The sequence below is a fragment of the Exophiala spinifera genome, assembly GCF_000836115.1.
Source record: "Exophiala spinifera strain CBS 89968 unplaced genomic scaffold supercont1.7, whole genome shotgun sequence".
In the NCBI taxonomy this organism is placed as follows: Eukaryota; Fungi; Ascomycota; class Eurotiomycetes; order Chaetothyriales; family Herpotrichiellaceae; genus Exophiala; species Exophiala spinifera.
In genome coordinates, this window is record NW_015622519.1 from 2,037,567 (window position 1) to 2,064,632 (window position 27,066).

Consider the following 27,066-nt stretch of genomic DNA (forward strand, 5'->3'; position numbering starts at 1 on the left):
CTCCTTATCGCATCTTTCTCCACATACTCAGCGGTCCAGGCTTGAACGGCCATCCACCAAGGTGAATCTGTCAACTGGGAACAGAAGGACTATCAAACAATTGGCATGAAGTAGGTAGGGACTGTTAATTCTCATACGGGAAGATTGCTCGACTGAATCTATGATTCCTTGATCGGTACTGGATAGTGCGAACGCTACATGGCAAACGCTGGACGGGCTCCTTTGTTTCGATCCTCATGCAAGACCGTGGTCTTCGCCTCCCTCTACCGAAGCATCAACTAGATGCCCATCCTTAGGAGTTTGAGGTTTCCGCCTCCTTGAGGCGGAGATCATATCCGCTCTATAACATAAGGAACCGATTCCTCGTCAGTTTGGCAACATCTCTGCTTGGTCATGCAACGTTGAGGAGAGAATTGACACATGGATTCAAGAAATACAGTCAAGTACAGCAGCCAACCGGGACACCGCCTTGACCGCTCAATGGTCAGAGATGACCTTGTATGCCAACACCGCGCATCCGTTCACGATTGTGACGCTCTTCAGACCAAGCCCCAGGGTTCCATGAGATGACTCCTTTACTCCGCCTCTCACTCCGCCTCATGAGGAGACGTCTCGTGATAGCACTGCTGTCGAGGTTGCTGTGGATTACTACCAACAAGCCAACATGGGATTTGGGAGTCCAAAGTATACACCTCAACCCCTGCATCACATCTTCTCGGCGGTACTAGTATTCTTGCATGGAATCCGACATGCCCGATCGGTCATCGCAGACCTCTACGCGGTTGAAGAAATCGAAGACATTATGGAAACGTTCTCTCAGGCTTCTGCCGTCACGGTTGAACGACGGCTCGCGGCAACTCGATGCCTGGAAGAATACAAACGCCTATTGGAGCCAGTGAAGCAGGATTATCTGACCTACACCACCTCTAGACAAAGTCTCGGGGACAATATCCATGGCAACGCAAACTCCACGCTCGGTGACTTGAATGCACCAGAAGATTCGGGACGCTACATGACTGCGTTCTTTGAATCCGTCGTCCACATGCCGAACGAACACTTCCACATCTTCGACGAGACTATGCCTCTTGACTGGGATTCAGGATTCAACCTTGAGACGCCAGCTGCTTACGAATGACCTTATGACGCTGAGACCCGGAGCCACAAACACAAGGTAGGTGGCTAGCAAAAGTTCTCCCCCACGATCATACACAGTTCCCGCATGCTCTTCATGCCTTCAACTCCTTCAATGTGCTCTGTCCTGAGATAAGTTCATGATTGGCAAGGATTAGACTTCATTTTCGAGTCTCTATCTAACGCGATCCAACATTTCTCCTCTGCACTCCTATCTAGTCGGCAAAAAGCCGGCCCTGGCAAGCATCCGACTTTCTTTGGGTGAGCGAGGTCGGTCACAAGTCTTATATTTCTTTCCATTGCACTCTTTGAAGCGCCTCCAACTTTAACACAGGCTCACGATTCAGCCTAGCTTGCGAGGCATGTCCACAGTTAGGCTGCAGGTTTCCTGGCTGCCAACCCAAGTACCGTGTGGCCTTGTCGGAGCCGCAGCGGTAGATTCATATCTGCGAGAAATCTGTGGAGTCGACGAAGTGCAGTTCGCTCGACATCGGTTTGTAGTTGTTGACCAAGAAAAGGAGGAGTCCATCTCCTTCCTGAGGATTAGGAGGTCTTGGAATCAAGCCGGCTTCTTGCACTAGATGAGTTGAAACCGGGAATACTCCTGAACTATTCGTGTCTCTAAGTCAAGATGACCTACTTGCGTGAATTTGTTACGGTAAGCGCCTGTGGTAGTATTAGGACCAGTGGATCAGCTCGGTGAAAGAGTCAGAATGCCCCAGAACATGTACCAATCAATGCGCGTTGGGCTTCTCTCTCGCGAAAAAACTTTCTTGGTCCAAACATATCGCTGTTTGAAATGGACTGTTTGCTCCGTGGATGGGAAACGCACTGAAACATTTCCGTCGCCATTAAACCAATAGCACCAATACTCAGCGTTCAAGTTCCCCCTTGGGGACCGCCGTTCCTCGTATAGGATCCTTCTCTATGAAAGGTGGTGATTGAGGATCAGGCATCGCTCGGAGAAGGTTCGATCGATAGAGGCGGTATGTGTCGTTTCTACTCCCAGGGTCAAGACCTCGCTGTCAAACCTACAGGGTTCCCTGCACCGAAAAAAATGAGGACTATCAGGAAAGAAGGTTGCTTTGACAGCTGCATCCAGCAATCAACGGCCTCACATGCTGGATTTCTTCGAGTCAAACAACGGAGGGCCAAGGGCCACGATAGGAAGGCTTAAGCCATTGGGAACATATTCGCAGAGTACAAGTCTGGACTCGTGCACACGTCACAAGGCGAGCGGTTCAATTACAAACATTGAACCACTGGCTTGTTGCACCGCAAAATGTCGTGGTGAGAGTCCGCAGAAGGCTGTAATCCAACGGGGGAGTGTGCCTGCCCCAAGGTGATAGAAGCCTGCCAGACGAGTTGGGCCAAACGCTAGAAGGGAAATCACATACCTAGTTCTATCGCCCAGCATGGAAGTAATATGGGCGAACCTTAGTTGCTGAAAAGTGTGGTTTATTACTTCAATAGAAGGTGGAGGGATAGACCTGAGGTTAGACTTCGGACGAAGCGATCATGTGTTTGTGCAGCGCGCTCCTTCTTATATCTGTCATTCTTAACTTCCCTCGTCACCGAGTCGCGAGCGGCTAGATCAAAACTTGGCCGCACGAATGGTGATTGTCTCCCTGTATCTATTTGGTTGTTTGCGCGTCAAAAGCAAATGGGATAACAGGTCTACTGTATTCGACTTCGAACTCGCAGAGGCAACCATAAACCATGTGTTGGCCTTGGGATGAGGTTCACCAAACACAGTACCGCAGCTACACCAACGCACGTATGTGTGCTTTGCGCGGGATTGAATTTTCGGGTGGATGGTTCGGCTGCGATTCACATGTCACCTTTCACGCTTTCACTTCTCCAGGGACGGTAGGGAACAAAAGAGTGTAGAGAGAGATTGTGGGTTTGGCACAGGCATACTGTATTCTCAAGGTACGAGTACCAGCCGAAAACGCCTTTTCCGAGTTATCAGTGAGACATTCCCATCTTCAAGCCATGTATACATCGCCATGCTCTAGGGAAATCCCAGTGCGCGCACACACCACCATGCGAAAGAAAACGCATACCGAAGTGTCAAGACAATCGGTATTTCCCCTCCCTTCTTTTTGTGCACGACCGGTTTTCATATCATGCCCATCGATGCGGTACGTTGTAAAAATTCAGCTCTCGACCATCCACCTCCCCTGCTGCTGCGGCGATTGCTTCTTATGACGTTGGGTTAGGGTTCATCTGCGAATTTTTGGTAAGCATCTGTGTAGATTTTCCGTGCAGCAATACGGTTGAATGCGACATGTCCTACCTTTCTCTTGCCACCAGTCATCGTCACGTTGACGAATCGTCGGGTGTATGTGATTCTCTTCTTCGCCCGTCCCTTGGGAGTCTTCTTCTTCTCTTGAGGTTCGACCTGGAGTCAGGGTGTGGAGTTAGCATTTGGTCTTGTGGTCGTCATCATTGTTCGCTGTCGTAGACCCGGCCCTGGACGGTTTGCTCACCTTTGGGGTCTGAGACTTGACCTTGCCGGCACGGGCAAGAGATCCGTGAACTTTACCCATGGTTGCGAGTAGGTATGTGTATCGATCGAAAAAGGTCGGAAGTCTTTGCGGTTTCGATGTAGCGTAGTTGTCGGTCGATGGTAGAGTCGGCGAACGTGGTGGAAGAATTCAACAATGGGAATGACCAAGAACCGCAGTTTAGTGTGATGTGTGAGCCGCTGCCAAGACCACGTAGGTTTCACGTGACTTGTATCGCTCGATGTCTCTATGGACCACCGTAATTTATTGTTTCTCCGATCCGCGGCAGATACAAACATCATGAAGTGTTATTCCTGGGTGCGTTAATGGCCTATCCATGGCAGAGTGTGTCAATGGCGAGCACTTGATCTAGCGTGAAGTACCCATACTGCAGATTCAAAGACCGGAATCAACACCTTTTATTTCTATCTCAATTCCTGTTGGTCATCTTGCTGATCTCTGTGTGATGGAAGGCGTGGACTAGCCCCGGGTGAATTGACCCCTCCCGCCGTTCAACACCATATCATTCCTCAATCTCATCCCTGGTCGGCAAGTCGATGGCTTTGTACAGTAGAATGAGGGCAGATGCACCTTCTCCACCACCGGAAAGCCCCATGACCCGTTCAGTATCAACCTCGCTGACTTTGTCATCATTGAACCACCACCATTTTCCATCCTCTTCCAAGCGCTTGCCGCCAGGTGCCTTCGCGTCGTCGACAAGCTTGCCAGACTTCTTGACGAAGCTGGTGTAGTGTCCACTGTCAGCGCTTGCACCTTGATGTGTGATGACACCCCTCAACTCGTACAATCCGGATTTGTTGGCACCGACATCATCTGCAAGTTGTTGATCGATAAGAGCATAAAGCTCCTTCTTTGCCTGCTTGATGGAGGCTGCTCGTTCGGCTTCATATTCGGCATCGGTTTTATAGACGTCCATCTCGCCTCCTTCCGGCTCTTTCTCTTTCGACTGCTTCTTATCTTTTTGTTCTCGAAGTTTGGCGATGGGAGCTGCCTCTTTTTCTTGAAGAGCTTGGTCGTGCTTGCGATCTTCCTCCTGCTTATGCCGAAGCTTTTGTCGCTTGCGCGCTCTCTCGACGTCCTGTTCGTCCTTTCTGATCTCACGGACTTTGTCACGAACAGGGATCAATCGTTTCTTGAGATCGTCTGTACAGAACTCCACGGTGTCCAATTCCTCCGGAAACGTGACCTTCTTGAGGATCTTAGCTTTCTTTAGGACGTCCTTTTTCCAAAAGAAGCGCACAAAATGCACAGTCAGGTATTTGGGTAATCGTGATACTCTGGATGTCTTGGTGTAAACGGCATTGCGACCGAGCGACGGGGAGTTCTTCTCAATCTCTTCAGTTAGGCCGGCCAAGAGACCATCTCGAAGGTGATTGACAGACTGGTCGATGTGGCAATCAAGCTTCAGGAACACATCATCGGCTTCGATAACAGGTTCGTTCTCTGCCGCTTCTGCTGGCGGGGCTAGCGAGGAATGGAAAGAGCCTGCCATATAACGATCGATAAAAGCAACCTCCTTCGTGGCCTCCTGTTCATCGGAAGTACTCTTGTCTGTGATTTTGAGACTCTGTCGCAGCTGAAAGATGATCTGAGACCAGGCTTCTTCAGCGTCCTGCTGCGCAAAGCCAACACCATTCTTGGCCTTTTGAGCGAACTGAGGATAGATCACTCGCAAAGCGGTCCAGAACGTAAGAGGGGCAAGGCTCTGTTGAGTCTTCGACATGCGGCCGTAAAGATCTCGCAGCTGTCCCGTTAAATCGTTCGAGGCACCTGTAGCACCGAGACCAAGCCTTCTCATTTCATCGACGTTATTGCGGGGACTTCTATAATCTGGTTTGTACGCTTGCAATTCGTCTTGCATTTCTGGTATGCTTCGTAACACCTGCAGGGTGGAATTGAGATAGCAGGTATTGCCGAGATTCTCGAGTCCAGCTGGCGTAGCACCTTCTTGAGCAGCAGCCTCTGCCTCGGTCATGTCTTCCAGGAATCGAGGCTTCTCAACTGGCGCTACCAGCGAACTGCCCTCCGAAGAAGCGGTCCCCAGCATCGTGAAAACCTGACCAGGTTTGGCATTGAGCCTCGACAATTCGGTGTCATCTTTCAATTTTCCACCTTTTATTAAAACAGACTGCCGTTCGGGTTCGACCCCGGTCAGAGAAAAGAGCTGAAACTTGAGCATTTCGCCATTGGCGGTGGTGTCAAGATCGACATTGTACTTTTTGCCTTGGTGTTTGACGACAACTACGATTATTAGAATAGGTAATCAGCAGGAGGATGTGGACTCACTTGGAACGGTCGCCATCTTGCGTGGGAGATGAAGGGATATAACCGTGGTGAAAGAGCAAGAGAGGGTATATATTCCCTGAAGAACTGGATGGAAAGTGTTCTTTTGGGTGGTGGCGGCGTTCGATGAACGGTCAACAAGGCTGTGATCAGCGCAGGCAGGAAGGCTTGCGACGAGCCTCACTCCCTCCTGGGCCCGAGGTGTGTCAGGTACGAGTACAAGCCACGTACAGAATCGCCCTCGAGTATCCGCATCCTACCTGGCTTCGTCAGACAGAATACCCCGCCAAGACCCGCGGGAGAATTTAAGATGCCTGTTGTAATGACTGCAACTAGTCAATGCAACAACCGGCCATTGCGGGACAATTTAGCAAACGCTCAATACCAGCCTACCTTACTACACCCTTTCGCTTCGCTTTTTTCCAGATACATTGAACCCTCTCAATAGTCTCGCCTGGACAAGGGAGTTCATTCTCACCTCACAGCCACTTCCATGTGGCGTTAAACGGTTCTCATCCCCATCCACGGACCGCATTGAAAATGGTATGCCTGCCGTGTTCGACCACCACAACGCTTGCTGACCATTCTCAGTCACAATCTCTGCGTCCTTACCTACAATGTGTTCGCTCTTCCCTGACAGCCGCTCTCGCTCTGTCCAACTTCGCATCTCAAGCCTCCGAGAGGCACAACGTACCAGAAATTGAAGCTGCCAGCTCACCAGAAGTCCTGCTCAACCCGCTGACGGTGGCGCGCAATGAGAATGAGAAGGTCCTCATAGAGCCAAGCGTCAACAGTGTGCGAGTCAGTATACGAATCAAGCAAGCAGATGAGATTGAGAACATTCTGGTCCACAAATTCACCCGGTTCCTGACTCAAAGGGCGGAGTCCTTTTTTATCTTGAGGAGAAAACCAGTCAAGGTACGCCGCTGGAGGGCATTTCAGGAATGTTTCTGACTGGAATAGGGATATGATATCTCTTTCTTAATCACCAACACACACACTGAGGAGATGCTCAAGCACAAGCTGGTGGATTTCATCATTCAGTTCATGGAGGAAGTCGATAAAGAGATCTCCGAGATGAAACTCTTTGTATGAGAATTTTGTAGCTCGAAAGGGCGGTCCAGCTAACTTCGTATGCAGTTGAATGCCAGGGCCCGGTTCGTTGCCGAATCCTTCTTGACTCCGGTAGGTATATTCGAGCCTGGACTGCTCCTTGCTAACAGTCGTCAGTTTGATTAGGATCTGCTCGGCAAAATGATTTCGGTTCTGCGATACCACCTATCGTAACTTAGCAAGCATCCTCATTCAGACCAAGGTCAACGCACCCACAACCCTGCAGGTATGTCTAGGTGCTCAAGGCCGCAGCTCATGGATTGTGTGCTCCTGAGATCGTGCGACCACCATACGTCGATGGATACATACTTGAGGATCTCGACTGCCTGAACACAACTTTTTATAAAGCGCCTTTTGGCAAAATTGACGTACCAAATGGCTCATGAGAATAAATATGAAGATTCTGACCGTTCCTGCGTACATGGAACTCCTTGTCTGAACTCCCTTGTTGATTGACAATGCCCGTTCTGCGAGCTCCGCTAACAGGTAGGTCGTGCTCTTCCTCGCCAATCGCAGCTTTGCAATAGCAGAAAAAGCAGACACATTGAGCCTGTCGGAGTTTCTGCACTCAGCGTCGTTTGGGTCCTTAATCTAGGGCAAGAAGCACCCCATTTTGGAGATACGAGCCGGGTCTGTGATGCCGCCTGGGAACATATCACTGCTGCAAATTCAGCTCATTCTTCCGGATGATCACATGGATAATAATGAAAAAGCGAGCCTTGAGGTGTTCTCTTAAGGTAACGATCGGATTTAACATACTCCGGCTTCCGTGGTTTTTTTTTGACGGTACAATGAAGTGAGGCTTGTATCCGTCCAAATTGTGCAGCTGGGAAAATGTCTTTGCTCACCACTTTCGCGATTCCGCCTAATGTCGCGGTGGTTGAGAGGCGGATTGCCAGGTTCAATTCGAGGCTGCCTACGCGAGTGTTCACTTCACGTTCATGGAGGAATGATAGCAGGACAACATGTGTTCTGTTCAGCTCACCTCTCGACTTGCCTATCGTTGGTTTCTTCTTTTCCATTGATCTCACATTTCCTCATTTCATGCTGTGCTCCTAGACCCCATCTCCTTCTCAACTGGCTTTGGCAACTTTTCATCCTGTTCACTATGGCATCGAACTTAGCTCCGAAGAAGAGTTCGAGCCGTCTTGCTGCAGGCATGGCTACGGATGGCCCAGGACCTGTCATCATGGATAGCGCCGACACGATTTCAAACGACCGTCACAATAAAACATCCCAGGACGAAAACCGCTCAGAGAACAATAGGGGAGCTTGCGGGCCCTGCAATAACACCATTGAACCTATTCACCCTATTGACCAGAACAATAGGCGCGGAATTCATCCTCCCATGACTTATTCTGCAAAAGTCAATACTACCTCTCATATCACACCTGCAGAACCAAGTGACATGCCTGCTTCCACACCCAATCTATCTCAAAATCCTGGCTGGAACCAACCTGTCAATTTCTACAACTCCAACACCTTCATGCAATTGCCAACTTACTATCCAGAAGCAAGCATGGAGTCCGTCGTCCCCTTCGATCCAACCTCGGAACCCCCGTTTACAGACCGCGCAAAAGCCTATCTGCCTCGAGGTCACGGTGTGATCAAGATTAAGAATGTGAGTTCACGGCTTTCAGAGTCTACCTGAATGTTGGAGATTCAATCAATATTGATTATATGGGCTTCAACTGCGATCTGTTTCATGAATTTGTTGGTAGATCGGAAAGACAGAACAGTACCCCCGACAAGAAACATCTCGAAGCGTGATTTTTTTCTGCTTTGAATGACCATCGAGAGAGAGGCTGACCCTGAGTTCATTTAGATTCCCTATGGCCTCACCATGGCAGAAGTGCAGCAGTTCATCTGCAAACACGTCCACGTCGAAGACCTACTCAAACCGCATGAAGAGGGTTTCCCCATCCACATCATCATGGAACGTTCCACTGGCAAGACCATGGACGCTTATGTTGAAACGATTACTCCAGTGATCGCAGCTCAAGCATGGGAACATGGCTTCGGTCTTGCTCGCATGCGCCATCCAAAACTCGGACAACGTCATGTCACGGTCGAGCTAAGCGACCAGGCCGAGTTGATGAGAGATCTCTTCCCAAGAGCTCGCTGTGTCGTCTGGGATAAGGAAGAGCCCGGCGTTCCACATGTCATACACACGAACGATATCTACACCTCTGGTTTCAAAGGCTTCTTCACTTCCGAAGAGATGAATGGTGTGATTCGGCATGCCGAATACCCACAACGTGTAAGTGGACGTACTTTTGACTTCGCGCAGATTTGCTAAACTTGCCAAGTCCCCGTTCGCCATGCGTAGCTTTCAACGTACTTTCGAGAGCACCATCAGTACTCTGTACAAGGTATGAGACGACATCGAGTTGCTGCATTATATTACTGACATGTGTGAGTTTCCTTGGTATGCTGTCGAGTTGTATACCTTGGAGCAGCGCGACACTCTCTTTAAGACGTACACTCGCCAACTGGAGATTCTGATTCTGAAGGTTGATCCAGGCACTCAAATCCCTCGTGAAGTTGGACTCGACAACAAGTTGCTGATGGACTTCTTGTTTGCTGGTATGAACTGCGCTGGCTTTTCAGAGAGACAGAAGGCTACGATCGCCGATGCATCTCTTCGAGTTGGCCCCGGAATGCGCATCAGCATTCATGCCCGCAACTGGCCATTTCAGACTCTCTCTTCCAATCCACCCTTGCTATCCGATCAAGATGTCGGTATGTGGTTTGAAGTCTTGAACCTGGGTGTTGCTGCGTTTGAGCGAGAAGGTCAACCATTCATTGGCGTCCGACCGCACCTTGAAGTCATCCGTGACAACAGTGGTTATCCTTTGTTCACCTACACCGAGTCTGGAGCCAACATCCCTCGCAAGACATTTTCCCGCATGGAAAGCAAGGTATTGACCACTCTGATGCGCAAGGGTTGGTCGAACTACATGAGTCAGCTTGGCATTGCTCCAGGCTACGGGCTCGATCCCAAAGTGTTTGGAGATGACATGCTTGAGCCAGCATACGATGCCGAACATGACATCTTCAAGGATGATGATGAAACTCAGGATAATGATACCCGTGTTGAGTACACTGACGAAGAACGCCTTCAGGCGTACCAGAAAGTGTTGGCAGATATCAAGAGAGAGGAGGGTGCGATGCTCATGGGACAAATCGATCGCTTCGCCAGTCGTGGCTATGCAAATCCTGATTCAGGCCTTGCTGAAGACATGGCAGCTTTGGACTTTGGCTCTTCTCGACCCATGCACCAAGCTGCGCTCAATCCCGAGTCAACTAGTTTCACACCAGGAGCCCAGCACTCGAACATGGGTGGCGTACGCCGATTTGGTCCGGCCCAGAACATCAACCCACCGTACTTGCTCAACCCAACCCAAGGCATCCGTCCGCCACAGGGTACCATGGGTCTCCAGAGTGCGAATAGTGGTCCAGTTCTGGGCTTGGCTACTGCTCATACCTCTATGCGTCGCGATGTCAGCATGACCACTTCGATGAGCGACCCTGAGGACGCACCCTTACCAGCTCGAGTCTATCCTCCGCCACATGCAGATGGCAGTCCGCCTCTGAGAAGAATCACGACGAGAGTGGAAAACAAGGTCAAAACAGAATCATCGATGGACAGCCCTCAACACCGTAGTGTGGCTCCGCCTGTAAGCTTTTCCCCTTTGCCAAACTTGCCGCCAACTCCTGCAGGAATGGTTCACCCACTACCTGACAAGCCACCTGCCGTTGTCATGCCATCAATCGGTCGACCGAATGACCGTAACAAGAACAATGGCGTTGTATCTGGGTTGACCTTCGGCGTTCGTTCAGATATCGGTCGCAATGGATCACAGACTCGAGGTGGAGCTTCCAGCCGCGGACAACGTCTACCTACGGGCATCAGTGGTATGGGCGTGGGACTAACTATGGGTGCTGGAATCTATGGCTCAGGCGCTTCATCTCGTCGATCCAGCGAAGGCTGTGGTAATCCATTTGGCAATTCAGCGCTTGCAGCTGTTACTCGCGGTCGATCTCCTGGTCAATTTGATGCCTCCAGCCGTTCCAGCGCTTCGACCCCGACCTCGGGCATGGGCCTTGGAATGGCTCGCTTGTCGCCGATCGGAACCGATCCAAACGACCTCATGGTCCAGTCCGACCCTCTACGTGCCGGAGCCAATGTCCGCCCTCAGTCACAGCTAAACATCACTGATGCTATCGATGAGGAAGGTGAAGAACATGAGGTGGCTGAGAACGGCCCAGGTCGCATGTTTCACTGACTGAACAGCTGATCTCGCGCTGAAGCAGTCCTGATGTGGAAATACCGCCAATGGCATGGATGAATGAGAAGCTTGGGTGCTGTGAAACGCTGCGGATGACACTCAGACACTCAAGTCTTGGTACGGCTGCAGACTGGACACGAGGATGAAGGAGATGATAAGTGAGCTGGAGATCACACGAAAAGGGGTTAGATGATGAAAGATGAGCGAAGAAGTCAGGCTTTGCATCGAGACTCTTACAGGGGTCTAGCGAGTGACATGGGCATTTGCCGGTGCACAGAAATAGTAAAAGCGATTGACATTAAGCGTCGCGAATAGCAGGCTATTCTCGATGCATTCATAAAAGCAATCAACCCCGTTTCCCGGTGGTAGATATCCCGAAGTACTTCCTGCTAGTCAAACTCGGGAGAGCATTACAAGTACTCCGTACTCGTAGTTGGGTACTCCCTCCATTGCGAGTGGCGCGCGGGCTTCGAGAACGAGGGTGAGCGAATAATGAGGCCGTCTGACAGGACCACTGGCCAGGTCGCACCCGCGCAACAAGCCGTGTCAGACCAGGAGAATAATAATAATCACGTGACAGAAAGCTGCCTGACTAGGCTTAGGGCGCGTCGGTACTTGTAACTGCGAGGTGCCGTGAGAGGCTGGTAAAGTGCCTAAGCCTATTAAGCCTATTATCCCTTGAAAGTCACGGGACACGGAGGTACCACCGCCAGCCTGGCAATACGAGACTCGTATTGCATCCTCCTCACTCACCCACCCATCCACTGACCTCCACTCTCATCCTGCCTCGATCCCACCTCCTCATTTCTCAAGATTCACTTCCCCTCACTCCGCAATAATCGCAGTCCAGTCCTACGCGTGCACCCAAGCCCAGAGGCTTCGAATACGATGGACACCTCGCCTTCGTCCAGCGCTGGAGGGAGACTCAAGCGGAAACAGTCTGGCAACAAATCCAAGACTCTACCCTGCCCGCACTGTCAACGACTCTTCGCTCGACTGGTATGACCTGTTCCTCGTCCTCAGCGCGCGCCTCCATCTTGGAGTCTACCTCGGTCGCAAGCTAACTTGTTGTCTGCGCCGCATAGGAACACCTTCAGAGACACATCCGAACCCACACGAAGGAAAAGCCTTTCGTCTGCGAGATCTGTACAAAGTCGTTCGCGCGAAGCGATCTTCTGGTGCGCCATGAAAGACTCGTCCACCCGGGCGAAGAAGAGCAGCATACCACGCGAAAGTCTCACAAGCACCACCTCATAAACGCCAACAATGCCGCCAAAGCTGCAGCTCACGCCGTTCAGCAGGCCCAACAGGCGCAGGCCGTCACTTCCGATCCGATGGATATTGCTCCCCAGCAAGGCCAGTCTCTACTCTCACCACATGCTCCTCCAGAGGGCAGAGGGATGATGGACATGCTAGATCCACAGCTGATGCAGCCAGCAAATGGCATGCACTCGGTCGATGGCATTACTACACACCAACAGATGGGTGCGCCGCCTCTTGATCCATCCTGGGGTTATGATCTGAACCTGCTGTCCCATGCCGCTAGTCACGTAGCCTCGAGCGGGCAGGATCATTTCATGTCAGGCATCCAGACGGCCGCACAAGAACCTCTGCACGAACCATTGCAGCAAATCATGCCGCCAGTCTCCGAAGGACAGTATCAGCCACGTATGCTGACAGAAGGTTACGGCCACCCAACCTCGATGTTCGAACCTCCAGATCTAGGCGACCCTATGCAGGACTTTACCGTCTTCCTCGATAGTGTGGGCCTGTCGTCGGAATGGTATGCCAGCATGTTCGGTGATCAGGTTGATAACTACCATTCTCCCGAAATGCCACGCGATCATCTCAACATCTCCAGACCTAACTTGAATGGTGAGCCTCCCATCGACAGCAAACTTGGCCTGCCCCAAGATGAATTGAGCACTTTCTCCCGTTTTGGTTCGAGGTTGCCATCCCTTCAGCCAGAGTCTAAGGAACCTGACTCAAGTCGACCAGAGCCGCGAAGTGCCATCGAAGAAGCCGAGGCGACCAAGACCAAGGCGACTTGGGACATTTCCGATTCTGATCGGTCGGCATTTGTGGCAAAACTTGCTGGCTTTGACAGTGTCATGCCCAAAGGCTTCATTCCACCCTCCAGACATTCTCTCTCTCGCTACCTTGCCGGTTATGTGAACGGCTTCCATGAACACTTACCATTCATCCATGTCCCGACACTACAAGTTGCCGCTAGTGCCCCGGAACTGATTCTAGCTCTGGCGGCTGTAGGCGCACAGTATCGCTTCGAAAACAGCCGAGGAATAGAGCTCTTCTACGCCGCAAAGGCTGTGGTTTTAGAACAAGTGAGGCGACGGGACGATTCAGCTAGCTCTCATCTGTGGAATAGACCACGGACCGGGTCCATGGTCCAGTCTCCCGGAGGAGGTTTTACGGGACAAGGACAAAGCCATTCTAGTAGTCCGTTCCATAACGTGACACCTGGCTCTCCTTTCATCACCGATGGCAAAGAGCAGATGGAGTCTATACAGGCGCTACTATTGTTAACCGCGTTCGCGACTTGGGAAAGACACACCGAGCTTCTCAGAGAAGCTCTGGCCTTCCAGAGCACTTTGGCTCGTTTGGTACGTGAATCCGGGCTTGCAAGTCCTGAGATCGTACAATCTCCTGAAGATCTCACGTGGGAAGAATGGATCAAGATTGAAGGCGACAAGAGGACGAAGCTGATCGTCTATTGCTTTTTCAACCTGCACTCAATAACCTGGAATGTGCCGCCACTCATTCTCAACTCTGAGATCAAGCTCAACCTTCCCGACCCTGCAAACGAATGGAAAGCCGCCTCGGCCGAACAATGGAAGAGATTACGAACAGAAAACAATGCGCTCGAAGTGCCATTCCAAGCAGCTCTCACTCGACTCTTCATTAATCAATCTCCAGGTCCTATTACGCCCATTTCTCCGCTTGGAAATTACGTCCTCATCCACGCCCTCATCCAGCAAATTTTCTTTGCTCGGCAACTGTCACTCGCTTGGCCTGGCGTGGCGGGTTCGAGTTTGCGCGTGGAAGACATTGCTGTCCTTGATCGGGGTTTGCGAGCGTGGAAGGCAGGCTGGAAACGGACACCCGAGTCGAGTCTGGATCCGCAAAACCCCAATGGTCCTGTTGCATTTACCTCTACGGCGCTCCTTGGTTTGGCATACATCCGACTTCATGTGGACATGGGTCCTCTGCGCCACCTGGAAACCAGAGACGCCACGCAAATCGCAACGGCTCTCCTCAACACGCCTGACATCCGTCGCGATCCTCGCCTGACACCAGCCCTTTTGCATTCCGCTCACGCCCTCTCGATACCCGTGCGTCTAGGAATCGACTTTGTCGCTCGCACGCAGACATTCTTCTGGTCAATACAACATTCTCTGTGCAGCCTCGAATGTGCATTTCTCTTGAGCAAGTGGCTGGCCGTGCTGTCTCGGTTGAAATCCGAAGGCGGTGCCCCTGTCACCGAGCACGAACGGAAGCTGCTCTTGTGGGTACGCAGCCTCCTCGACGAGACGGAGATGACTGTTCAGCTGGACGGCAACGCCAACGATCATACAGTGCTGAATGAAAGTCGGGCCCTGCTCGACGACACGCACAAGATGTGCACGCTGAGCGTTGCCGTCGTGCGGGTGTGGAGCAAGACGTTCAAGGGAAATACGAGCTGGGCGATTGTGGACATGATAGGATCCGCGCTCGAGTTGTATGCGGATATGCTGGAGCAGCAGATGTTTGGGCAAATTTGATCATGACGACGGTGATGATGGTGGTGGTGGTGGTGGTGGCGGCGGCGGCCATGATGGTCATTGTTAGATCGGAGTATGATGAATCGATTACATATTTGAATTCCCTTTATTTAGCCTTAGAGGTGTGTGGCCGATCCGCGGCTCAGGGAAAGGATTGATTGATGTATGGGAAAAATCGGGGGGGCCGCCGAGTGCCTTTTGCAATTTTTCCCTTTTTATTTTTCTCGAGTCCCAAGGAGTTGAAGAAGGGAAAAAAGAAGAACCCACACGACGTATGAGCAACCCGCTATCTTTGTGTTATTTTTTCTCCTCCGTCTTCCACCGGGACAGAACAGAACGGGACGGGACAGGACAGGACAGGACAGGACAATCAGAAACTGGCCGGTGCCGGGGCATCGAGGCACCTCGGGCACGGGACGGGGTAGAAGGCGTTCCACCTTGTGACATGCATGGGCTGGGCCACCGTCGACGGCCTGCCTACCTATCTATGCGTGTTGGTGTCGTGATTACGATTGTTATTACCTACTGTTGCCGCCCATTTCCCAATTGTTGTTTTTTTGTTTTCGTCGTTGTTCTGATGACGATTTGGTGTGTCTCTCTCACCCGTCCTATTGACTAGTAGTACCATATGGTGGTCCCTAGGTAACAACCCTATCCCCCCTCGTTCCCTTGCTTGATTCGTCTCTGTCGTAAACACGTCGTCGGGTCGATTATCACTTTTTGGGGGTCCCTTGGTGTCCTTTCATCTTCTGGCGGCTCGGGCGGCCTTGCTGACTTTTCCTTCTCGCTTGATGGGCTGCTGAGAAGAGAAATAAGAATCCGTTGTTCGCGAGTGAGTTCGGGCACGGAAAAAGGGGGAAAGAATCAGGTATACAACCCAAGCGAGTAAGCAAGTGATCGAGCACCCCCCTACACTATACCTGCACTATACTGACTACCATTCAAAGTTCGATGAGGAAGGAAGAAGGCACCTGCTTTTCACTCAGTGGATACGAACGACAGTCATTGACTTCAAACTGACTTTTTCATCGTATTGCGTTCTGATGAGTTCCAATCCGACCAACTCGACCAATTCGTCAGCTTGTCAAATCGTGCCCGTCGAAAAGATCCAAACCGGCATTCGGTCAAGTCATCAATGTATATCCCGCCATCTGACCATCCGTACATCCAGTTGACCGATTCATGTCCGGCCATACCTTCCTTGAGCCTATTAATACAGACGTGCAGTTAGCCATTGATTCCAATTAACAAGGTTATACAGTATACACTTCTCACCGAGCATTGGCCTCGTCCAGGTCGTTTTCCGGTGTTGCTCCCACTTGAACTCAAACAAACTCATGCTGAAGGCTCTTCCACCACTCTTCTACACATAGCATCGATTCCACAACCGCTACCCGAGATAGCAGTAAATATCCTCGACCGACTGTGCAGGTTATGTAGACACAAATCATCACGACCGGAATCCCCAACTCGGCAAGATCAGCACAAGTCCACACACCTGAGCAGGCAACTCACTGCTCTTCCTGTTCTCTGCTGTGCACCACCGAGAGATTCTGTAAGTTCCTGTAAAAACGGTTAGTGTGGCAGACCTGTCCAAGAAAAGCAAAGGAGGAAAATCAATGAACAGGGGAAGGGGAGGGGGGAGATGTATCCAAACTATTCAATAATAATCAGAATCGATTTCTCGAGACTGAAAACATTGAAATAGTACATGGACTAATTCAATCTAATCAAGCAACTTCAATGACAAACAGAACCCTGTTCAACTTCACGAAGAAGTCCAATCTGATGTCTGAGGAAGAGCGAGATAAACGGGAAAGGCGTCTCGACCACTGCAAGTGAAGCACAGCATGACAACCCTCCGAAGAGAGTTCGTCTCTGGCGTTGGTAGCAGGAAGTTGGACTGAGAAGTATGGCGTCCGACCGCTGCAAGTGAGGCACAGCATGACGACCCTCCGAAGAGAGATCGTCTCTGGCGTTGGTAAGCAGACCGACGGACGGTGTCCTCCAAGGTGGCCTCCATCCATACATCCTGAGCACATAAAAAGGGGGATGGGGCAAGACTATAATGTTTAGTATGATTTTGTGCTGTTCTTTCAAATTTTTTTGGCGGTTCGGAACACAGCGTCCCATGTTCGTCCCCATTTTCTGAGATTTTGGTGAGAGTGCCGAAGCAAACTCGTACTCAGGATGTGTGGATGATGGTCACCTTCTCCTGCTCCTGCGCATTACACAAATCCCCAGTGGAGTTCCAGCGTCCTGGAACCCACGGCTACCAAGTCAGCATCCGGACAACAGTGATGCCCCACTGAAGCCTTCAGACGGACTTGCGCCATTCCTCCTTCAAACACCAAGTTCGCCGAATGTGCGCGAGGTGGCACTCATTTCAAAGCCATCCCGTCTAGCTTTGAAATGAAGTGCAGCTCACCTCCAAAAATGCCGCCAGAGAGGGCCAAGTAGTCGTAACCACGTTGGTCCTGCTCAAAGCGCCAGTCTTCTCCGTCTGGGGGGTAAACCCTGTTGCCGGAGCAAACGCACATGACCTGACGGCAGCAACGGTTGGCGCTCCATTGCCGATACTTTTTCCAGTGACGGTCGTCAGGGACAGAAAACTCAGCACTAGGCTGAGGTTTGACCGTGTCGTCCATTGGCTCACCGTCTGGGTATGAAAAGTGCACCTTTCGCTTCGGTTGGGATGGGACCCCTTCCTCCGCAGGTTGCACTTGCTCCGTTTCCCCAGGGAGATCGGCACGATGCTTCAAGATCGAGCGCCCCGGAAGGACAACTCGAAGCTTGAGCGGCTTCGGCTTCATACTACCCTGGGTCCGCTTCGCAGGACCCTTGGCTTCGCCGGACTTCTGGTCAAGAGAGGTTTTTTTGCCAACCACCTTGTCCTCATGCTTCCCGCCATTAGCATCAGGAGCCTTGCTACGTCGCATCTGTACTGAGACAGACCGTCGCATAGCAACAAACTTCTTGACGCGGACGGGAAGCCGGGACTTGGTGGTCGTCTCCCCTGCGACGGTAGGAGACATGGCGATTGGCTTGTCCTTTCCAAGCACGCCCTCACCAGCAAGTGGCTGAGGTTTGCAAGGACGGGACACACCACCTCTAAGACCCACCCAACGGGGGATCTTGGAGACCGCAGCCGAAGCTTTGGAAAGAACGGCCTTCGCCTGCTCCTTTATGGTTCTGCCCGCCCAGAGCCCCTCTTGATCACACTTGCCAGTTTGAGAGGGCGGCTGGTCGGTGACAATTGCCGCAGTGGTACTCTCTGGTAGCTTGGGGGCATCCTTGCTACCATTGAGACCAGAAGATGACCGTCCTCGGAGCTTGCTTCCGGTCAACCAAGGCCGAGACCTGGTCTCCCGAGCTTGCCTCCTCAGGTTGAAGTTGATGGACTTGACTTCCTCACCCATGGTGAATGGCCAACCTTTGAAATAACCGTCAGTCCAACGTCTAATGCAATAGGAGGGGCGCATTGAGTCGAGGGGGAAGGAGTCAAGTAAGACCAAGCACGAAACGAAGGGGGAACGGGGTTTGGAAGGGGCATTTTGATGATGAAGGAGTGCTTAGTGACGGGAATTGGTTGTGTATGGAATAAGAGATCATAGTTTAGGGGGTTGAGATGAGTGTAAGTCGAATACGTAATGAAGGTGCTGTGGACAGCGGAAGTGAGGAGTGCTCTTGAGTTAGGAAGGAGAAGGGGATAGATGTGCTCTTGGGATAGTTGTGCTCTTGAAATTGGCATGGGAAGGGCTCTGGAGATAGGAATGAGAAAGCTCTGGGCACGAGATGGTCATGGGCAGAATTTGAAACGGTTCTGTGGTTTTGGAAAGGCCATCAAGGGCATTTTGGGCAACAACTCCAGTGTATGGCACTGGAGTGTGGCATCGACATCGAAAATAACAAGGAGGACGTCTGTGTTATGTACAAGCCATGCTCAGAAGGTAGTTGGGAGCACCTTGCGGCAGCATCTTTCGATTGCCAAACGAGTGTGTGTGTGTTGTTTTCAAGGCAGGGCAAACGTCCAGGACCGAGAGAAGACACATGTACACAAGGACGGCAATTGAAAAGAGCGACGACAAGTTGAACTCACCAAAAACCTCTGGCTTCTTTTCCGAAAAGAAACAAATTCAATCTCTCGAGTATCCGGAGGATCGTTGTCTGTACACAGTAAGCAGTATCTCGATAGCAATCACAGTGTAGAGAGTCAGCAGGGCAATGGAACTTACGTACCTGGGGAAAAGAGAAAAGAGAGAAGACGAGGGGGAGAGGAAAGTACTTGTATGATCCCCGTTTGTTCATTGCTTGCATTCGCCATGGCCCATCAGGTTGTCTTTAGGCAGAAACAAAACAATCCGACAAAACAATGACGCCGCGTGTATGCATTGGCTTCGCCTTTTGTAGTGGTTATGGGGAAACCGTGGCTCGTTGTGACTCGAGTGGATGGGGTGGCTGTTTATGAGACGGCTGGATGACTGTTGATGAGAGGAGTTTGTGACTGTTCATGAGAAGGTTTGGGTGATCAACCGCACAAGATCATCAGGCGGAGCTGTACCAAGCCAAAGAAGGCGGATGTAGTTGCGCCAGGTCAAAGAGGGTGGATAACAACAACAACCACAACAACACACGCGTACAGTATCCAAAGAGGAGGTGAATTCTCGAATGGAACAAGATACGACTAGGCAGGACGGGACAGAGCAGCAGGACTCGCGAGGGCGAGGACCTGATTCTGTGTATGATTTTGGAGTGTTGACTCCTCCTGACCCTGCGATGGATCACCGTTCTCATCCCACTGAAGGTGAATCCGTTGTTTGGTATAACAAGAAGGTTTGTGTGGATCGGATGGCAGAACGGTAGAAATTAGTGACCGAGGCCTCGATGGTGTGTCTGGAGACTGTGGTCTTCGTAATTCGCGTCCTGTGGAGGTTCCTTTTGCTGTATGTTGAGATGTGCGAGGCGTGGTTGTATCGTACGTAGTTGAGCAGAGAGGAAGACAACGGGGGATGAGGATGAGTGTACTCCGGTTCCGGCCGAGGTGCGTATCGCGTAGGCGGGAGTGCAGGAGCAGTTCCAAGAGGATCACAACTTCCGCAGGGCAGGGTAGAGCAGGGCAGCAGAGTAGTGCGGCGCAGGTAAACGAAGAAGGCTGGAGTGGGAGGTGGAAGGATTCCTGGAAGTACAAGAGAAAATTCCACAGGGAGAAGAGAACACAATGCATGACGCGACGCATGCACAAAATTTGCAGACTGCAGTTCAATGCAGAGGGGAAAAGAGCCACAATGCCCGACGACGAAAATGCAGACGATCCAAACATCAAGAAGAGACAGGAGCGTGTTGTAGGCAAGCATCGAGAGAAAGCAATATCCCACAATACAATACTCAGTGGATGCGCAGCACAAATTCATCGAGGAAGACAGTCAAGATGAGCTAGCTACGACTGAAACAGCCAGAGACAACGAACAAACAAACGAATGAAGAATGCATGCACGCTTCGATATCTGTTCTTTTCTTTTCTGACCATTCCACTGCTTCTTGAAAGATAAAGCCCATCATTTCGCAGCCGTCAGGATAATCATCTCCATTTTGACCGAAGTAGAAAGACCAGGAAGAGGGAATCGCAATGGAAAAAGAAAGAAAAGAGGGATGTCAAAAATGCCTCAAACACTCACGAGCAGGAGAACAGTCAGTGTCGATGGCGTACACGGCAACGTGTGCTCAAGAAACATCACATCACCCAGGCCAGTGTCCCGTGAGCAAGAAGATTGGCTGCGTCTCGGTGAATGATAAATGGGTGATTCAGTATCAAACAGAAAAAGACCTCCTCATCATGTCTCGTTTCCCAAAGAAGGATCCGAGAAAGAACACACCACCCATCATGTAGGTCGTTCACAGGTCCCGAGCCAGAGTAATTGATTGTTCAATGAGGTTGGAATTGACGTGGAGCCATTTTCGGATTCTGCAGCTTGCCACCAAGAAGAGATTAACTTAGATTAGTTCACGGTCAAGACAACTGCGATATTCAGGCTGCGAATCTCGCCGTTCTATCGCTCAACCAAAGCACCGCCGGTACTCGATGCCAGCTCGCTCCACAATCTGTCCAACTCTCTCACCGAGAAGAAGATTGCCTTGGACTCCCAGCGAAACAAGTGGCATATCTAACTCTGCTCTATCAAGAACGACCTAAATCTCTTGAGAAATTCTCCTCGTTTACAAGTCTGGCAATGTATTCTGAATGCATAAGTTGCTTCTGTCGCTAAGATACACACCTCCTACCCATGCCATGGATGATAAAGCAAGGACCCCGGTCAACTCTTAATACTTCTATCTATGTCTTCTTCAGGTCCGCATCCCCCCGGAACGTATCAGCACATTCAAATTTGACCACATCTTCAGATAAATGCGGGACTTCCCTCCACAGCACTCAGCCCATCTTCACTTGTGGCTTTTGATCCCATGCGACTCTTGAGGAAGCTGCTTACCATTCTCCTGCTGCCGAAAATTCCCAGAACTTTCGAAGTACCCCGAACTACACCAAATGATGCTGGTTGTGTCGCAGTTGCCTCATCTCCGAGTCGACCATCCGTGTTTCGACATGGCAATTCCTCTACACTTTCAGGAATAGGCCGAGCCACACTGAGTCTAGAATTGCCCATGGGATCAGGGTGTCCGGGCGTTCTTTTCCCCAAATACGTACTGTCAAACGGCCGATTGTGAGGAGGGACATCCATGTTGAATGGCCGGCTGAGCCGCGCTACAAGCTGATTCTTCGCTCTTTCGCTCGGGCTGCCGTCAAACCTAGTCGGGGTGTTGGGCGTTGGTCTCTGCCCGCATGGGGGTGTTGCATATGCATCTTTATGGGATATTAGTACCATCTTACTGGCTCGTTTCCTGAGTCGGGCGCTAGTATTGCGTGCCCCAAATGCCTTGTGAGGCTTTTCTGGGCCCGAATTGAGGAGTGACATTTCTTCGTCCGTCGGTATATTCTCCTTGCCATGATCTTGCACAATCGAAAATTGGCTTTTCTTCTCGTGCAAAAGCCTCCTAAACCTGCCGGGACTGGATCTCCTTTGGTATGCATCCGCCTTTGCGTCGACTCCAGTTTTGTTCGAGATGCTGTTCAGCACACCGCAGCTAGATGTCTTCACCACCTCCTTGCGACGTTTCTGCACACTTATTGTCGGGCCTGTGCTTGGCGTGCTGCTGCTGGCAATCGCTCTCAATCCATGCGTAGGCGTGCGGTAGTTGCTTGCTGTAGAACTCTGTCGGATCTGGTTCGAAATCTCCTCGGTACTTCCTTCCATCTGCCTAGAAACATGGCTAGTATTGCGCCCTTGCGCTCCAGCTGTCATTGCAGTGAGTGTCTCCGACCATGGATTCCACCTGGAATTTTGTAGGACCAGGGATGATGGGTCAATCTCTGGGCTGTTATCCGAATTTGAGCGCACATGACCCCTAGAGATAACTGAAATGATACCAGGGTCTCCACGGTCTCGCTGGTGACCACTACCTAGATCGTCTGAGCTGGCGAGTGGTGGTATGTACTGTTCATTAATGCCTCCATTCGTTGTTCGTGAGTAGACACTCTCGCTGCTGAAACCAAAGCGAGGACGACGGAGAATGGAGTGACCGGAGTTATGATTCACAATGACTGTACCTGTATCTTCCGAGTACCTGGTGCAATCCGAACTAGATTTCTGACGGCGTCTCTCACTGAGGAAGCGTCTGAACGGGCTTGGAGCTGCAGGGTTTTGCTCACAGGAGGATGGAAAGAAACTCGATTGAGAGTCTTCTATCTTCAGTCGTTCATGTCGTTTTCCTGAGCCGTAGTCGTCTTGATGGGCACCCGGTTCGTCCTCGCTGCAGTGCCATGTGTGCGAACCAATACTGAATTCTCTGGGCTGCTCATCAGGGGCCGCTGTGGCTGCCGTGCTCAAGGATGATTCGCTACAGACGGTCCGGATTGTTGCTCGCCCAGCCATGGATGAATGAGCCCCGCTCTTGTTATTAATATTCTCCAGCGCAATGCGGGTTGTTTCGATTTCGGCTTCCTCCTGGCCAATGCGCTTGATTAGAGCCGAATACACGCGGTGGCTATCGACAGGTGGCAATAGCTGCCCATCGTTCGACACTGTCTGCAAGGGCTCTCGGAAAACTTCGACTCCGCCGATATGTCGACCTGCCGAGGATGAAGGTTGATGAGGACCTCCGTCCTCTTTGATAACTGATAGTCTGTTGCGGTCAATTGGGCCGGATCTTAGACCGATCGACCCTGTAATGCTAGAGTCTGTCCAGCTGGTCACTCGTGAGCGAGTATTAGAATGGAGAGACTCTCTGCTGACGGCAGCCGGAAGTGTGTCCGAGACCTGATCGAGGCTTTCAAGCAACTCCTGCTCGATCTCAGTTGAACTACAAGCTCTAGCCTGTACAGTCTGGGATATGTCGGGAATCAGGTAGGAATCAAAGGCGCTTGAATGCCCAATGTCGAGGTCGAGGTCCGGGAACGGGGATCCTCGAGCATCCACCTGCTGTGGAGGGATCCCATCTTTGCCGGGGACAGATTTGCCGGGGACAGATTTGCCCAACATCTTCCGAAACTGGCTACGTAAAGAAGCCGAGAGGGATCTCTTACGAAACAGGGTTTGTTGCGCTTTAGGGAGATCTGCTGGAGATGGAGGAGGGACTAGTATTGTTGGTGCCCTATGCGGGCTTGCAGTCGCATCCTCTGGCCTGTCATCTCCCTCTGAACTCCTCTTGTGTTGTGCCGATCTTCTTTCTTGTATTCTGTGAAGTTCCATGTGGTCAAGGAACTGGGCTCGCGCCAATTGAACCGCCTCTTCTCGCATGCCCCATTCGCAGTCAGCATGGTTGCGCGTGTTGGTGATGCTTTTGGGGCGTAGGAATGGAAGCGATCGCTTCAGTCGGAGTCGGAGATTGCTTGTCTGGAGGACAGCTGAGCTTGTGACGCTCCTGAGCGATCGGTTTGTACCACGAGGAGTCAGCCATGACCCTTGTCCGCCGCGTGGACCTCCGTGACGTGGTGCGAGCGTAGATCTTGCCTTCCTTAGTTTTCTGTACGACGACGGTAACGCGCCATACGTCTCCGATGAGGTGTCTTCAGGAGAAAGGGAGGCATAGTGAGCTGCATCAGTCTCTGTCTGCTGGCCGCGGGAATGAAGAGGCCCAGGGATGCGCGTGGGCGTCGAGGCCCGCAGTGTCTTGTTGAGCAGACCCTGTCCAGGCCTGTATCGTCGAGATGAGAGCAATGTACTCGCTCCAGGGCTGTTTGACCCATTGACGCCCGCATCTCTTCGCTTTCTAGCACTGCTATCAGATCGACCGATTTCCGAGGATGATTGTGTGCTGTGTCCGGCCATTGCTCTCTCTGCGGCTATACAAGCAGGATCATTCCTTGACCGTTTTTCGTACTCTTGTCGATATCGTTTCCATTCCTGCGGTTTCGAGGTCACATTTTGGTATATTCGCTTTGCGTGGTCCTCCCAGCGTCTTTCTCCCCCACGATCGAGACCGATGGGCTTGGAAGGTTCACCACCACCACGGTAGTACCCGTTGTCCCAGGCTTCTTTCCAGGTTTTGTACAGAAGCTGCTGGTTGCTCTCCCAACACGGCAATTTCGGGTTGTCAAGATATGTATCAATCCTTGGTAAGTTGGCCTGCATACTGAAATATATCCAAAAGGTGAGTTGCTCAGAAGGAGAATAGCATACTGCGGGAAAAGAACTGCAGAGGAGTAGACTGGGAGGTGAAAAGTGAATGGCTCAGGCAATACAACTTTGCAGCATGATCGGAAGATGGGTGGAAGCTGCATGGAGAGTGCAGGCAACTCCAGCCAGCCTTTTCCTGAGGTTGAGTAAGTGCTGGTGATCAGGTCCATTGTTCCTGCCTCTCGCCTTACTTCGACTTCTGGAAGATAAGATGACATTTCCACCACGTTACGGCAAGGCAATGCTCCATAATCCAGAGCCCATTCAGTCCTACCGTCTCACTGATACAGTGATAAGAAAATCGGTGTTTCCTTTCTAGAGAAGGGTATGTACTTGAAAGGCACTGTACACAATTCCGCAGCCGATATCTAGCAGTTTAGGAGTTGAGAACTAGTCAGAGTTTTGTACAACATGCCGCGGAACAAGCAATGCTGGATGATCTGCATCTTCGCTGAACACTGTGTGTGTGTGTGAGAGAGAGAGAGAGAGAGAGAGAGAGAGAGCGCGGCAGAAACCCTCATTTGGATCAGGTATCCATAATCATGACTCTTGTCTACGTATTAGGTAGAAACGAGGCATGAGGGTTGTCAGCTTCGCGACATCCATCAGATCAGCGATAAGCGCAAAGCGGTACTCAAACATGCGTGAACGTGCAAGGGGGAAAGGTGGCCAATGCACACACACGGAGTGACAGCAAAGCTACGGCGCAAGGCTGGAACACAAGTCGATAACGAGCGGTTCGTTTCAGATGCGCGGCCTGGAAATTTGTGATGGCGAAACGCAAGTCGATACGCGACGGAAAATGGAGAGATCGAAGATGGGATGATTCCGGAATGCTTTCTGTTGTACGGAGTACCCGTACGAGAACGGAGATGATCATGAAACGGCCCCGAGGGTACTGGATGGTGACAAGGAAGATGCCGGTCGGAAAGAAAAAGGTTTATTTATAATGTATGACAGGGAAGAGGAAGATGCCGCGGTGGGCAGTCCAAGGCGGGATGGGATATCCCGTTCGTCGATGGGTGTTTGAGATGGAAGGGCTAGAAATTTCTTATGGAGACATATACTGTGGTACTCGTAATAATACTCTCGGCGGGCACGAGTGATGGGAGGTGCTTGTACAAAGGTCATTCCCTGAAGAGACAGTACTCAAGTGCACCAGGAATGGGGCTGAATACAGTGTGTCTGCTGAATCGCCGGTGATTGTCCCTGAATGTGTAGTTTGGTGCTCATTCCACTTATTAGGTACCTGAGATATCTAGCTGATCTACCGCGTCCTATCCGAGGCACGATGGATGCTCAGCCACGTTTTGGGCGCCGATCGTCAGGTAGTTAGGCATCCATGGAATGGTACAACGGCAATGCATATGTCAATCGCGGCATTTTCCCTAAGAAAGTCTAGAGTCTAGATTCTTTTATGTTAGGTATATCTCGGTCTGAGGAAGACATTCATCTCTTGAGTTCACCCTTTGGGGAGAAAACCATTCCAGAATATCCAGATCCTGTTGTTTCCAGATCCCCCACCCAAATGCTTTTTGAGAAGGACATAGGTGGGCTATATGGAGTATGTACTTGGATGCATGCCCGCACGCGATGCGTCAAGTGCAAGAGTAATCGCAGCAAAAGCCGTTCGTATGTTCATAATTCGTTCCTATCCTTTTCCCAATCCATGGTACAAGGAAAAAATACAAGAAAAAAAAGCCTCCAGTCACAGAAGTGTGTAGTACACTGGGGAGTTCAGACAACCATGTTTCTCAACCAAACGCTTCAAATGGAAAAGCCGGATGAATGCACCTTTGACTTCACTGTGCATGCATTGGCGCCGGCGTATATTTCTGGTGGGTGTTTCTGCCGGTAATGACCCGGGGGGTTTGTTCGTGTTGGAAAACCCCGGAAGACTTGTCGAGACGGTGAAGAGTCTCTCAAGACACACTTTGTCAACCCCAACAGCCAGTGAGTCGTGGGCTTATAAGAACAATCATAGTCTTAAACAATCATAATCGAAATCAATTTGAGGAGTAGTCAAAGGTAACACGGGAAGTCGTGTGCTCGTGCTGCGCCAGACGCCATCGCTGAACCCCAACAAGACTGCAAGAGACAATCGAAAAACAAGTGAAGCATGGTAATACGAGTACAGGGCTCGTTGGTGTTGTGCTGCAGAGTGACGCAAGCCCGCAGACAAAAATGAGGCGGAGGGCATGAACAAAAA

At 51.1% G+C, this 27,066-nt stretch overlaps 8 protein-coding genes across 8 annotated transcripts; 4 read left to right on the plus strand and 4 right to left on the minus strand.

The window, feature by feature from the left end:
* Window positions 1–664: 664 nt before the first annotated feature.
* On the plus strand, window positions 665–1,135 carry PV08_09738 (uncharacterized protein; the record flags this gene model as incomplete). The annotated part of the gene is made up of 1 exon (XM_016384054.1): window positions 665–1,135. One exon carries the CDS (start codon window positions 665–667, stop codon window positions 1,133–1,135), a length of 471 nt encoding a protein of 156 aa, XP_016232677.1.
* A 2,214-nt stretch (window positions 1,136–3,349) lies between these two features.
* Window positions 3,350–3,683, minus strand: PV08_09739 (40S ribosomal protein S30; the record flags this gene model as incomplete). Its single annotated transcript, XM_016384055.1, has 2 exons — window positions 3,350–3,535; window positions 3,624–3,683. 2 exons carry the CDS (start codon window positions 3,681–3,683, stop codon window positions 3,350–3,352), a joined length of 246 nt encoding a protein of 81 aa, XP_016232678.1.
* A 481-nt stretch (window positions 3,684–4,164) lies between these two features.
* On the minus strand, window positions 4,165–5,964 carry PV08_09740 (uncharacterized protein; the record flags this gene model as incomplete). The annotated part of the gene is made up of 2 exons (XM_016384056.1): window positions 4,165–5,903; window positions 5,949–5,964. The coding sequence occupies 2 exons, from the start codon at window positions 5,962–5,964 to the stop codon at window positions 4,165–4,167; spliced, it is 1,755 nt and encodes a 584-aa protein (XP_016232679.1).
* Window positions 5,965–6,485: 521 nt separating this feature from the next.
* On the plus strand, window positions 6,486–7,184 carry PV08_09741 (uncharacterized protein; the record flags this gene model as incomplete). Its single annotated transcript, XM_016384057.1, has 3 exons — window positions 6,486–6,863; window positions 6,909–7,034; window positions 7,086–7,184. 3 exons carry the CDS (start codon window positions 6,486–6,488, stop codon window positions 7,182–7,184), a joined length of 603 nt encoding a protein of 200 aa, XP_016232680.1.
* A 982-nt stretch (window positions 7,185–8,166) lies between these two features.
* PV08_09742 (uncharacterized protein) lies at window positions 8,167–11,347 on the plus strand (the record flags this gene model as incomplete). The annotated part of the gene is made up of 4 exons (XM_016384058.1): window positions 8,167–8,679; window positions 8,884–9,318; window positions 9,368–9,430; window positions 9,479–11,347. The coding sequence occupies 4 exons, from the start codon at window positions 8,167–8,169 to the stop codon at window positions 11,345–11,347; spliced, it is 2,880 nt and encodes a 959-aa protein (XP_016232681.1).
* Window positions 11,348–12,238: 891 nt separating this feature from the next.
* PV08_09743 (uncharacterized protein) lies at window positions 12,239–15,129 on the plus strand (the record flags this gene model as incomplete). Its single annotated transcript, XM_016384059.1, has 2 exons — window positions 12,239–12,349; window positions 12,436–15,129. The coding sequence occupies 2 exons, from the start codon at window positions 12,239–12,241 to the stop codon at window positions 15,127–15,129; spliced, it is 2,805 nt and encodes a 934-aa protein (XP_016232682.1).
* Window positions 15,130–17,510: 2,381 nt separating this feature from the next.
* On the minus strand, window positions 17,511–18,548 carry PV08_09744 (uncharacterized protein; the record flags this gene model as incomplete). Its single annotated transcript, XM_016384060.1, has 1 exon — window positions 17,511–18,548. The coding sequence occupies one exon, from the start codon at window positions 18,546–18,548 to the stop codon at window positions 17,511–17,513; it is 1,038 nt and encodes a 345-aa protein (XP_016232683.1).
* A 2,976-nt stretch (window positions 18,549–21,524) lies between these two features.
* PV08_09745 (uncharacterized protein) lies at window positions 21,525–24,812 on the minus strand (the record flags this gene model as incomplete). Its single annotated transcript, XM_016384061.1, has 1 exon — window positions 21,525–24,812. One exon carries the CDS (start codon window positions 24,810–24,812, stop codon window positions 21,525–21,527), a length of 3,288 nt encoding a protein of 1,095 aa, XP_016232684.1.
* Between the last annotated feature and the right edge of the window lie 2,254 nt (window positions 24,813–27,066).